This window comes from Crinia signifera, chromosome 2 (genome assembly GCF_055691185.1).
Source record: "Crinia signifera chromosome 2, ASM5569118v1, whole genome shotgun sequence".
Taxonomy (NCBI): Eukaryota; Metazoa; Chordata; class Amphibia; order Anura; family Myobatrachidae; genus Crinia; species Crinia signifera.
This window is the reverse complement of record NC_139218.1, coordinates 265259349-265272821: the sequence shown is the minus strand read 5'-3', so window position 1 is coordinate 265272821 and position 13473 is coordinate 265259349. Positions and strand designations below refer to the sequence as shown.

The window sequence follows — 13473 nt, the reverse complement described above, 5'->3', positions numbered from 1 at the left end:
TAGACTTATTTCATGTCAGTCTATGTATGAAATGAAAACTCCAGCAGACAGACACTGAAATTATGGCAGACCTTAAACCCCTCCCTTTCATAGCACAGCAATGTAAATGTGCATGAATCTTATGTTTAGTATGCTGGAATATTATGGCCCTGCAAAGCAACCTTCATCCATATTATATGTACAGATGGAGCGCCTCTCAGCCAGCGCTGGGGCTCGCCAGAATGCCCCATGCTGTTGAGATAGCGCTCCATCTGACTGGGACGCTCACACGTATGCGTGTTCCAGTATCCAGACGGCGAGGGACGGGAACCCTGCCTGTCTCCGCTTCAGGGAGATGGATATCGTTAGGGGGGGTGGGGGGAGCGGGGAGATGGGATTGAGCGGCAGTGAGCTCTGTTGTAAAGGGATGCGCGCATCACCTTCCGGTGGGTGGCGGTTGGTGATCCGACCGCCAGACCCCAGCTGGATGGGGAGTGCTACATCTGTAGCAGCATCCTACATCTTCAAATCATTAGGATTCCATATGCTACAACACAGGGCCGGCCAATCTGTCTCTCCAGCTGCTGTGAAACTAGTCCCAGTCCCAGCAAGCTTTACCAGTTGGGAGGGAATGCAGGGATTTATAGTTTTATATGATTGATCATTATTTTGTATTTCTTATTTCCATTCCAAGTATGATTGCCTCTCTTTATTGTCAATTCTGTTTTGATAAACATTTGACATAAAAATACATCTTTAAAAAGAAAAACACTAGGGCGGATTCCATTATACACAAGGTACTGGGTAACTAGAGTTGGAAAATGGTGCTCACATTTTGCTTGCCCCTCTATGGGAAGTTCTGCTTGCTGTGATAACTCTCATGGGGTTACCATGCTAAGGGGGTGATACAGCTTTGTCCACAATTGTGCAAAAATTGGAGATTTTCACACAACTGCGCATTCAGCCATAAGCAAGTTTGAAAACCCACAGCTACATATACTCTGTAGTTAAATTATAAAGGTCTTGGTCACAAACCTGCCAGCTCGTTTCCAAAATTATGCAATCCATTGGATGATTTTAAGGGGTAAATACTTTATCAAAGTGATACAGACCAGTATTCATTGGGCCTAATTCAACATGAGTCTTCGTTTGTCAAAAATCCACAAAACTACAACTTCTGTCACTAGCACAGGGCAATGCCACCCTGTGTGCCCAGTCTCTTCCCACGATCCAATTGCAAATTTTTGCAATAGCATCAATATATGTGAATAATTTTCTGGATAGAGAAAATAATAAGTGCTCGCATAACTAGAAAAGCCCCCTGCTTGTGCAGCCTAGCTCCTCCGTTGTCCGGACCTCACCTCCCCAATGCCGCTCTCCACCGCACTTAAGATTGTGGTTGCAATTTCCAGAATCCAACGGCAGTTTAAGTGGTCGCGTATGTGCAGAAGTTCCGAAATTGCTGATTAGCGATTTTCACACTTTGTGCCTAATCCGGTATGGGACCCTAAAGAAACCTATGTTGTATTAATATCTGATTACACCTTGCGTAACTAACTAGATATATAGCTGTGCTGCCATTACCTTAACCTCACACACTGCTGAATAATTAAGCTGTTGGGAATTGCTTATGTATTCCAATATCTTCAAATCTAATACACTACTGTGAGACATAATTAACTCCTTTATGTTGAAGAGTAAGTGATATAGTAAAAAGGTTGGCCTACCATATAACACAAGCCCACATTATCTATAAGATAACATTCAACATACATTTTATAAAATATTGGATTATTATAAAAATAACCATTACTTATCTATTATTGGTACATACTTTGGATAGGACTTTTTGCCTTTAGTGTGCTGTGTGCCTTTTACATCCTCTGACACCCTGCTACTTACAGATTATGCTAATAAAATACCCCACTGCTCTACAACTGAATCACATTGCTGTACAGACTGTCACATTAATAGTTGTTGGACCATGGGCATATATTTAAAACCTTCTTAAATAAAAACAAAATCTTTCAAAACACGTTAATAGAATCATTTAGTTGACTTTAAAATTTAAACTATGCCTCCCACAAACATTAAAAGTAACAAGTTCAACACATGTAAAACAATGTAAAAATAAAAATCATTCCACTAAAAGTTTTGAAAGCTTTTTGTTCCATTTCAGTGAGTCTAAAAACTACCTTCATCTGTGTTTTTTGATCACAGATAAGACAAGCTTATAACGAGACTATCAATAAAATTCCACCATGACATGCAGAGACTGGCTCCAATTTGGCAGGTTTACAAAAATGAATGGGTGGAATTACTGTATATTGCACCTGATAATAACTTATATCTAAACAATTCTCTCTCATTTTTGAATTTACAATTCTAAAAAAAAAAAAATCTAAGTAGCCTCTAAAAATGGAAAGTATTATCAACCAAAATGATGTCCATTTACACTATGCAACAGGGGGATGCAGTCAGGATCCAGACTGTCACAAAACCAGCAGTGGAATCCGGATGGTCACCATCAAGACCAGTAGTTGGGTTAGAGCTAGTTTTTGGGTTAGAGACTAGGGGAAGGGCTAGGGTTAGGCTGCTGGACGGGATGGTTAGGGTCTGAATACTCATTGAAAATCTTCTGGATTCTGACTGCTGGGATATTGTACCCAACCCACAGCAGGAAATAAGTCACAGCATGTAGAGGCAACTGCGGCCATACTTATATAATTGTAGACAGGTTAGACGTTTTGTTCAGAAAAATTCTGCATTCCAACAGAGCTAGCCTTAGGCAAAGACAAACTAGGCAAAATGTCTTAGGCATTTGGAATGCCTAGGGACATCCCAAGCCCAGGGCGTACCTTCCATAGGTGCAAGGGGTGCAGCTGCTATGGAGCCCAGAGCTGAAGGGGTCCCATCTTTGCTATCTAAGTAATATGTTTTACATACATTTATCACCCTTGGTTGCTAAATAGGGGGCCCTTAAAAACTTTTGGTATGGGGCCTACCAATATCTAGTTATGCCCCTGTCCCAAAACTAGGACTGACTCAACTTAACATCTGGAAATGGTGGTTTGCATGGCACTGGAGGGCGGGGAGCTGCTGATGAAACTGACAAGTCAGTCTTACGCAAAGCATGCAGCGGTATAGGTAGCCATCTCCTGCCGCTGCGCGCTTCAATGAGCTCTCAGTCTCATCCGCTGCAACCCGTCCACCAGCACCGCCTTCCCAAGCCTCCCACTCCTCATTGACCAGTAATATCGCACTGAACCTATTTAAAATTAAGAGGGTGGGGGTGCTGATGCTCTGGCTGCCAAGGGGACGCAAAACGAGGATTGCTATGGGTGATGGGTGTTTCTGCCTGCTGCTGTGATCTGTGCTACCTGGTACTGGGTGCTGTGCTGGGTTAGAGGTGGACCTAGTGGTAAGTGCCGAGCTCTGATTTCAGTAGATTAATTTAATTTGTGCAATCATGTGAACATGTTCATGAGAACAAGGCTACATGGCAATGCTCTGATAGAGGGCGGGGAATAGAGCGACAGCCTTAAGCTGGGTACACACCTAAAGATTTATCTGTCTGGTGGGAACAAAAATCTGGTACTGTATGGGAGAAAATGATAGTCAACCATTCACTCCCAAATGCTGGAAAACAGATAAAATGATTGTTTGGATAATTTTGCTAAATCACACGGCTTTAACCAATTTATCTGATAACCATTTGCTCCTACATGCTGGAAAACAGACAATGCTTGATTCTTATATGCTCCCATACATTTCCAGATTTTTTGTTCTCACCAGACAGATTGGACAGATCAATCTTTAGGTGTGTATCCAGTTTAAAAAATGTTCAATAATGAGAGAAGGAACACCCTCCAACAGCACAGAGGAGGTAGGGTTGCAACGTCACACATTCCTCTATGAAACAAAGGTCATACATTCAATTTGTAAACTAGTAATGTGCTTTATTTTAATAAATTATAGTTGTATAAAATTAAACAGTATCACTTAAACAAATAGGAAAAGGCCTGATTAATGGAAATTAGACATCCATTAACACTGACAAAGGGATCAAAAGGCCGCAACATAAGGTCATGCAATTCAGTAATGCAGGGCTGACAACCTGCCAGTAACAAGAAAATAAAAAACGTGTGTGACAACCATTAAGTGTAATATCACAAATGAATATCTACTTCCACTCATGGGATAAAAAGTGCCTCAAGGATCTCAGAATCATGGGACTTGCATATATATGAAAGGTTCTACATTATGCAGTTTTGCAGGCAAGACTATGGTTCTAAAGGAAGGTTACTAATGCTGGGCATACATGGGGCAGATAAAAGGTTAGTCAGATGGACAGAATATTTATCTATCTGACAGCCTGTAAGCAAGCACATGCCCTGTTAGATATCTCACAGTGTATATTGCAATGATAATCCAGGTTCCATTTCCATGTTCTTTCCATGTGAAAGAACAGCGGTATACTTCAGTCAGTTAGCCACAGCAGTACATGCACTGCCCATATGGTAATATGGTTAAAAAAGGGGGAGACTAAATTCTATGTTTCTATGTTAATGCGGCCACCTTGTAACTCCCAAAAAGATCGCATCAGATGGAAATGCTTGACAATTTGGCATGTCCGACTGATTGATATTTTGAGATTAGTCAAGTGCCTACACTGTACATTTAATAATTGTACAATGTTTGCCCAGCATTAGTCACCAATAATCCCTATGATGAACCCCATACAGGGAACCCCTGAATTTTTTGTTAGGGATTCATAAAGATAAAAATAGGTCTGAATAAAACATTTTTCATAAAGATAAATGGTCCCTAGTAATTCTGCAAATGCTGGGTTTTCTTTGCAAATGACTGACTGAGAACAGAAGACGTATGTGTGACCTGGGGAACACACAGATGTTCTCTACAGTCAGAAGTTAGTAGGGGAATCTAATTAAAAGAATTGGGATTAGAGCATCTTGAAAGCAGAGCTGAATGAGCATGATGGCAAGCTGCGGGCCTCATGATTCTGTAGGATCAGCATGCACAGCATTCAAACTACAACTTAGTTTAATGGTCTTCTAACAGGAGTGAAGGGGAGTTTGTGAAGTGGAACCTGTTGCTACTTTAGCATGGTCTATGAGTTGGAATTGCTAAGGTTAAACTTTCCCAACCAGTGGACCCATCTGCATCTCTGATGCACTTCCTGTTCATGAGCGGAGAGTTCATGAGCGGAGGAAACAAATTCTGCAACATTTTCGATACTTTAAACCAACTGCCTAAAACATTAAAACATGTAATATATATATGGACAACTGCAGTCTAACATGCCATGGATCTCTATCATCTTTAGCAGAGTAATCTCAGGGAGGGAATGCTGAACCATGTACAACCTGCTAAGGACTGAACATAATTATCCGGCTCCACTGGATTTGTGAGGTCACTAGTAAGTTCGTATTCAAGTGTTCTGTTCCTAAACAGCCGTGTAAGTGAGGAGTCACGCTAAAACGCTGTAACAAACCATCTTCCGCTGCATGCTCCGTTTATACGGGACTGTCTCCATAAACCATACAGTGATATTATACAGATATTTGTGTATATATACAGATGTTGTAGGGAAGCTGTGGTGACATTCAGTATAACCTAAGTTTCCACTTTTCCATAGGTTCCTTCAGGAGGCCTGTAATGCTTTGGGAATGCCTTCAGCTGTAGACTGTTAAATGCATATTTGCGGCATCCCACATTCTTCATGGTGTTTTCTCGGCGACAGCCCTCACTGAGGAAAAACAAAAATAAACAAAACAGGCACAAAAAGAAAATATAATCTGCACAAACGACAAATGGAAAACATGGGCAAAAGCAGTAGCATATGATAGCATCATAAATAAGGATGTCAACAATGTACATTAATGGTGTGGTATGTGCAGTACAGCATATCGAGCAGCTTTGTTTTTAGGTGGAATCAAATAAATATATTTGTGGCATTGTATGTTCGGATGCAAAGCATGATTGCAACAAGGCAAAACCAGCTGGGTTATTTTGCTTTACATGACAAAAAAATATATATATATTTGCATAAAGGAAGGAAGTTGGAGGCAGAGCAGTCAAAGAAAAAAAATAAAAATATAACTAGCAACTACTATTTACTGGCCAAACACACAGACATTAGGCCAGGCATAGGCAACTACGGGCATGACCAGACGTGTATCTAACTTTCAACATGACCCAGACTAACCAAATGGCATAATCGTATCTCTTCTGGGACCATGGCCTTTATTCCCCAAGTAAAAGCAGCTCGCCTCAATGAAGCAACTGTAGATTTGAGATTAGTAACAGTGCAATCCAGCAACTGGAATGTGTCAGAAAATAAGAGTTCTGTGCCATGCAGCCGACCACGTTGAGGAATTTACTTCCTAGCAGAAGACTGATGAGACAAGTATGTTATCAGGATACAGGTCTGCTCTAAGAAGGTGTATGGGGACAGGAGACAGCTGTAAGGGCATGGTACACCAACTCTCTACTATACAGAGCACACCAGTTTAAACTTTCATTAACTTTGCATAATGTACTGGTAACCGGTGTAACGCGTGCCTCAGTAAACCTCAAATCTTATGGTGCAACTAGCCATTTACCGGGAAATGTTATTCAACTTTCTTAAAATGTTTTGCTGTATTGCTCCCTACAATATAGGATACTTACCAGTCATCCTACTGCTCTGTCATTTGCACTTTTGAATAACACTAAATTTTACCACTCGCTCATTATCATAGAAAAGTGATTATAGTATTTACAGTAAGAAAAATGGGGAAATGGGTTATACAAAATATAGTCCGGCAACTCTTGGGAATGTGTTAGTACACAGTTACAATAAGTTGCGGGATGCATCGTGATATGTGAAAATGCACAATCATTTTTCACCTGTTCAACAATGCATAAGGAAGACAAAAATATGCATGATAAGAAAGAAGGCGCCACTATAAAACTGTACACAGGTAACAGATGCATGCGCTCTTATGTAGTCCGTAGGTCAAACACTGATAAATCGCTAAATTGTGTGTGTGCGTGTGGCCTGTTTATGTCCAACTTATGACCTCAATAGTAGGCAAATTGCTGTGGCTATTCCACAATGTGGTAAGAGAATGGTTTATACTGCGGTATGACCTCCACAGCGACATTGTATCTTTATTTAAGCTTTGGGCTGGGTACATACTTGAGTGACAGGCATTCAGTTACGACAACAGGACGAATCCATGTCAGCAGACACACTGAGCTATACAGACGATATATCATAACAAAATGGCATATTGTGCCGACATCGCTCAAGTGTGTAACCAGCTTCTCTTTCACACAGGCATATCACATCACAGCAAGCTATTTTATTTTCCTCCTACACAAGCTAACATACTGGTGATATGTACAGACCAGAGAATACTTTGGCATGGAGTATAAATATGGAGGCATAATATATATTATACTATAATATATTACTCTACATAAGAACTGTATAATAGGCAGTTCTGTGCAAAAGGCACTTTTATGGAACAAACCATCAGGCATCTATACCAACATCAATAGGGCGTGCAACAATGGAACTTTCGTCAGCTTCAAAGATGCCATAAGTAGTGGGAATGTCAAGAGGGTGTATGGGCTATACTCCAGCACTGTGCCGATTACTGAGACATGGAAGCACAATAGGCAACAGTTCAGGAAGAGTGGTTTGTTCTGCGGTAATAAACATACACCGAAAAATATATGTGTATATACATATCTGTAAAGAATTCAAGCTTTATATAGATCCATAGCTTTAAGTGTGCTGTAAAAGGAAACCATGAAAGCAAACATATAGCTACTATCATGCTTCCAACACATCAAAATGACATTATATCCAGACCATCATATATGGCTTGGGAATGCAACGGGGTCACTGTACACCTGATGTCTCAGGAGATGTGCAACGGTCAGCAGCATGAGCAGTACACAATCTGCTGGTACATAAGCTACATGGTGCTAATTGCATGTTATGTATGGTACTGTAGGTGCAAAGCAGCAATAAGGACATGAGGTAAGTGGTCATGAGTAAGCTATATCTACTGTATATATGTACAATGACTGTTTGCCCACTTCTGCTAAGAGGCCCCAGATTTGGAAACTTCAACATGACCATGTAAAATTGTAAGGCAGAATATAGGGCATAGTCCGGTCACCGCTGTGAGAAATCGGTCTCCAGAGGGCGGCATGTTCCCAGGCATATGCGTTTTCCTGGCCTGTCTTTATTTGCAGCGAAATCTGGACACCAGGTACGCTACGCTGAGGAACAGCCACACTATCAGTAAGTTTGGGCTGAGCGCTAAAAACGGGACAGAATAGAGGAGGCTGGGATCCAGCCTGAAATCTCGGATCGGAACCAAGCCACTCAAGTTCTTCTGGGTGACTATTTCTCGAGTTCCAATGCTGTGAAGAGGATACAGTTGGAAGAGGGGATACAGCAAAAGGAAAGGACCACGGGAAACAAAGTAAAAATCACATATAATGGAGATCATTAAAAAAGCAAGGAGGAAATAGCAAAAAATAGGATTTACAATATTTAGAAACGTAAACATAAAAGGTGATGTAATTGAAACAAAATTAGCATTACAGAGTGAAAGGAGAGAAAAGAGAGAACAAAAAGAGAAAACATAAGAAGAAAGCATTGTAGACGAGTGAAAAGTAAAAGAAACACTAGCCAGGTTTCCATGTTGGGTTTAGTTAGGACAGCCACCAGTCCATGCTGCCATGCATTATCATGCTGCTAAGCAGTGGCCACCTGAACGCAAGCAGACCATGAACAAACCAGTACAGGATTTGACCCTTTCACGGCAGAGAAATAAGCCAGGCTACCAGATTATGTAGCCTGCCTAAGTACTATTGGAGCGGCATGAACAGAAAAGTTGCCCAGAGAATGTAATGCTCTATTCATATTATGCCTGGGCAGGAAAGCTAACTGGTAATGTATCTCTGCTGCACTTTGTGTAATGAACGTTTAGATATGGGCTCTGGAGGGAGAAATTCTGTTCTGTTCTAATTCTATGTAAGGATCCAACACATCACGGTGAACCGTCAATGCTGTGCCAGGTGTCTTGCTCCATAATAATAGATGTATGAGGACACATCTGTATAAGTTACTCCTATCCGGTTCACATCCTGCCTTTTAGATGTAATCTGAAGATACAGGTGCAGTGTGAAATAAAGGTATAAATATGGTAAAAACACACACGGCACCAATGGACTTCCTATAAAGATCATTTAGGTGCCCTTCCCTATGCATTACAACGATGTTCTGCTCAGACTGAACGAGTTAGCATGTAAGAAAGGGTCAAATAAAAGAACGCAACAAAAAGGAGAAGAGGAAATGGACATGTGACTTCTGTAAAGACATTTCATAGACATGGATGAGAACAGACTGAGTGGTATTTCTGGACTACAGAGGCTGCAGACTAGTTTCTTGTCCTTTCTTCTAGCAAGTGACGTGCAGGGATCATTGTCTAGGTAATGTTACAGGAACACATTGGAGGGAGTAACGTAGTACTATTTTTATTTATTGTTTATGATTTTTATTCCACAATAACATTTCTGCTGCTTCTGCACATAGAACACAAATGCAGATATGCTGAGGGAAAACAGGATGAGATGGCAAGGGGAGGAAAAGTCATAACAAAAATCCATATAGCATGGGTGGTTCTAGAGCAGTAAGAGCTGGGTGGTTCTAGAGCAGATCTAGGCATCCTGTATCGCTCCAGCTGTTTTATTTACAGCTCCGAGCAAACTGCCAGCTGAAAATCATGTAACATCTGGAAAGCAAAAAGGACCCTACACCGGCTCTAGAGTGTAAGAATAGAGAACAGAGCAACCTGCAGATGCGTTCCCAATTAAGAAAAAGCTCATGGCACTTTCCAACACTCCATGGAGTCCATTAGATCAGTCTCTGAAGTGGATCTCATTAGTGATTTCATAAAGGAATTCACCCTCAATAGAGACCTTTATAATTATTATTATTATAACAGTTTTAGACCTTAGTCCTCATTTTTGTAAAAAAAAAAAACCTGCTGGTTGACCATGCGTAAATTTCCATTCTTGTTTAAAACATGTTACATGAAATTATATGGGATGCCCACATCTGTAGCTTACCAAGTTCGTGTACTGAAGGGAAATGTAAGCCTCAAAGAGCAGCAGGCCTCACTTACCTGCGCATGCACTCCAGTGCTTGAGTAAAAACCTGTGGGGCCATTCCATGCTCATGTTGTAGGATAAGGCATTGCTCCAACGTCACCGACATGGCAGTACGATCCTTGGCACTTTTACAGCTTGTAAACCGAACACCATTCAGTCGTCGACATATCTAGGTAATAAGACGGGAATTAAAATGATCTGCTATAAGGGCATAAGATGTTTCTCATGAACAGGTGTGGTAGGACATATAAATGTAACATAGTAACACAGTAACATAGTAACATAGTAATTAAGGTTGAAAAAATACGTTAATCAACTCAACATGTCAGATAGTCCATCAAATTCAAGTTAAGTCATATATATAGGATTCCCTTAGTGAACAAAAATACATCCAGTTTTGATTTAAATTCATTAACAGTAGTTTCTGTTATCACCCCCGGCGGCAAGGAGTTCCAGAATTGGACTACTCTACTGGTGAACAATCCTCCTCTTAATTCAGTACGGAATTTATTTTCCTCGAGCCCCAGTACATGGCCGCGTGTCCTAAGTATAGGCCTGTTAGTGAACAAATCATCTCCCAGTTCCTTTTGATTAACAATCCTGTAATTGGACATAATAATCATATCTCCTCTCAACCTCTGTTTCTACAGTGAAAACATATTCAGCCCGGTTAACCTATCTTTGTATTCTAGTGATTCGAGACCTTTTAATGGCTAAGTCGCTATTCTCTGTACCTGTTCCAATTGAGATGTAGGTACACCTAAGAGCAGGACATCCAAGGCTATAAAAGATTAATAAAGAGAGTAGCCATGGACACAAGTAGAAGCAGAACAAACCAGGACACACATAAGCATCTAAACACATGGCTTACTAAAGACGGTTCATTAAGACCACCACTGGCTATGTGCTGAAATTGTAGTGGCGGGTGGGGGGGGGCGATGAAATCAAAGTTAATCCACTGTTATCGATGCTTTCCATCTTTGGACAAGCATAGCCAAAGGGCTGTATACTCTATACATGTCCCATTGAAATGGAGATTATACAGCAAGTGTATTTAAACGTATCCTTTAAAACATAATACTGTACCACAATGGTGATACCTTTTAAACAGCTGTATGACAGCAGGAGCTACCTGCATTTAGTGCATAGAAACTACACATGTTTATCGTCAAATAAACCCCCAAAAAACAGAATTACACATAGAGGAAAAGCGTACCTCAGCGGCTTGCCAAAGAATGTCAACATTTTTGTTTTTTCTGGCATGGACATTTTGTCCAAGGAACCGGAGCAGTTCAGGAAGACATGTCTGACTCCGAGACCGTGGCAAACCTAAAATAAATACAATCAGATCTAAAGCTATGGAAAAACAAGTACGAATAACTTGCTATAATATAATAGTTGTAAATCCTAGCATAATACTGGAATTATATTTGCCATCCTTAATGCTAACATAACACAACTTTATACTATATCATTACGAACAAATAGTGAAACATTCCAATTCGTTGAAGAAAAAAAAAAATCATCGGCAGCAGAAAAGGAGGTGGTTGGGTCGACTTTCATATAATCATAACATGGCAGTGACATGTTTTCTGGCTCATGAGGCTTTCCCTCTATCAGCAGCACTTGGTGTAAGGAAGAATACTGTGCTACAGTAGATCATGTTCTAGGATGGAGCTATGTAAAACAACCATCAGAAAGAAGGCAAAATAATGTAGGTTAAGGTTAAGTAGCCTAACAGACTTGTCCTTTGCTCTAGTTTACTACAGTCAATCATTTTGCATGTTCTATTCATCCTGTCCTCTAAATCTATAGATATTGAGGCTTGCTGAAAGGTCATAGTTCCCAGTGTCTTGACATGCCCCATAATTGTTAGATGAACACTTACAGTCTTCCGGTAAGACCTCTTTGAACTGCTCAAAATAGGAATTAAGCCGCACCAAGCTCTCAACGTTTATGACTTCTTGCAATGACGTATCGCCAAACCTATGTTCATAAAATAAGTTATTAGTCAAAAGGGCATAGATGTTTTGAACCAGATAAAGAAAGCTTTGCATAGCACAAATATCCCCACCCCATTACCAATGTCCCTTAGGTGCATACACTGTACAATATAGGAGGATGAGTGGGACTTCTTATGATCCCAGCAAAGCTTGGGAAAGACACACTGCCTACCTGTATTACTATGGCAGAGTAAACCTGTTGTTTAATAAATGTATTCACTTAGCTGGGAGACAGATATGTGCTATTAGGATAAAAGGCAAAAACAAAACCAGCACAGGACTTGTAGTATTCCATAGTTTATTTTATTTAGGGCAATCAATAGGATATTTGGGATGCAGTTATAATCCCGGCGTTCAAAATCCCGACACTTTCTACCTCTGTGGGTGTCCACGACACCCACAGAGGGAGAATAAATGAGTGTGCCGAGCGTAGCGAGGCACCGGGCCTGCTGCGTGGCGAGTGCAGCGAGCCCACAAGGGGGAAGGGGGGGCGATCCACTCCCCCCCCCCCCCCTTGTCGGGATTTCGGCGGTCGGAATTCCGGCATTGGGATTTTGAACGCTGGGATTCCGACCGCCGGGATTTCATATCAAACCCGGATATAATAGTTTAAACGTTTAGTAATAACACCATCTGATACATTTTTGTTAGACAGTAACAAGCTTCTCTTCTCTCTGTCACTACTAAGTTTATTCTTGATATTGCAAAAACAATATTTAGTAATTGAATCACCAGACATAGGGGGACATTTATCACTTAATATATGCAAAAATTAGGGGTTAGCCTCAAATATTATGTACCAATGGCATGTAAGACGGAGTGACGCAAGATGGAGGGACCACAGCAGGAATCTCCTATTCCTGCTGTTATCCCTTCTGTCTTGCCCTTAAGACAGAAGGGATATCTATGGGGGATGCGATACTGCCCGATCTACCAATATTGGACAGCACTGAATCGGATCCCGCAGCTACCGCCTTTCTGAAATGGCGGTAGCCCATTGCAGGCTATAGCCTACTTACCACACTGCTGTTGGGCCAGTGCGGTTAGCGATAACCGTGCATGTGCAGGCACCCCGTTAATCAGTTTGCAGGGACGGGCTCCTTTCGGAGCCACTGTCCCTGCAGAAAGATACATCCTGCCTATCGGAGTGCATATTGCAATGTGATCCTGGCCGGTAGATCTCCCCCAGATTGCATTGTATATGCGATCCTATTGTGAATGGCCCTGTAGACCCCAAACTCTTCCTGTCCCTCTTTGTCTATGCATAATATAGGTTTGTGCCAGCGTCTGT

At 41.1% G+C, this 13473-nt stretch overlaps 1 protein-coding gene across 11 annotated transcripts in view; it reads right to left on the bottom strand.

Annotated features, from left to right (window-relative positions):
* Positions 1-318: 318 nt before the first annotated feature.
* The window catches only part of INPP4A (inositol polyphosphate-4-phosphatase type I A), a 94578-nt gene continuing 81423 nt past the window's right edge, over positions 319-13473 (bottom strand). For 8 of the 11 annotated variants that reach the window (XM_083168535.1, XM_083168533.1, XM_083168534.1 and 5 more), the window contains 4 exons: positions 12068-12165; positions 11396-11508; positions 10194-10348; positions 319-8424 (listed from right to left, as the gene is read on the bottom strand). In XM_083168535.1, coding sequence (XP_083024661.1) covers positions 8244-8424; positions 10194-10348; positions 11396-11508; positions 12068-12165 — 547 coding nt within the window. In that variant the 3' untranslated portion in view covers positions 319-8243. The remainder of the gene's footprint in view (positions 8425-10193; positions 10349-11395; positions 11509-12067; positions 12166-13473) is intronic. The other 3 variants (XM_083168537.1, XM_083168541.1, XM_083168542.1) reach the window with 1 other exon arrangement.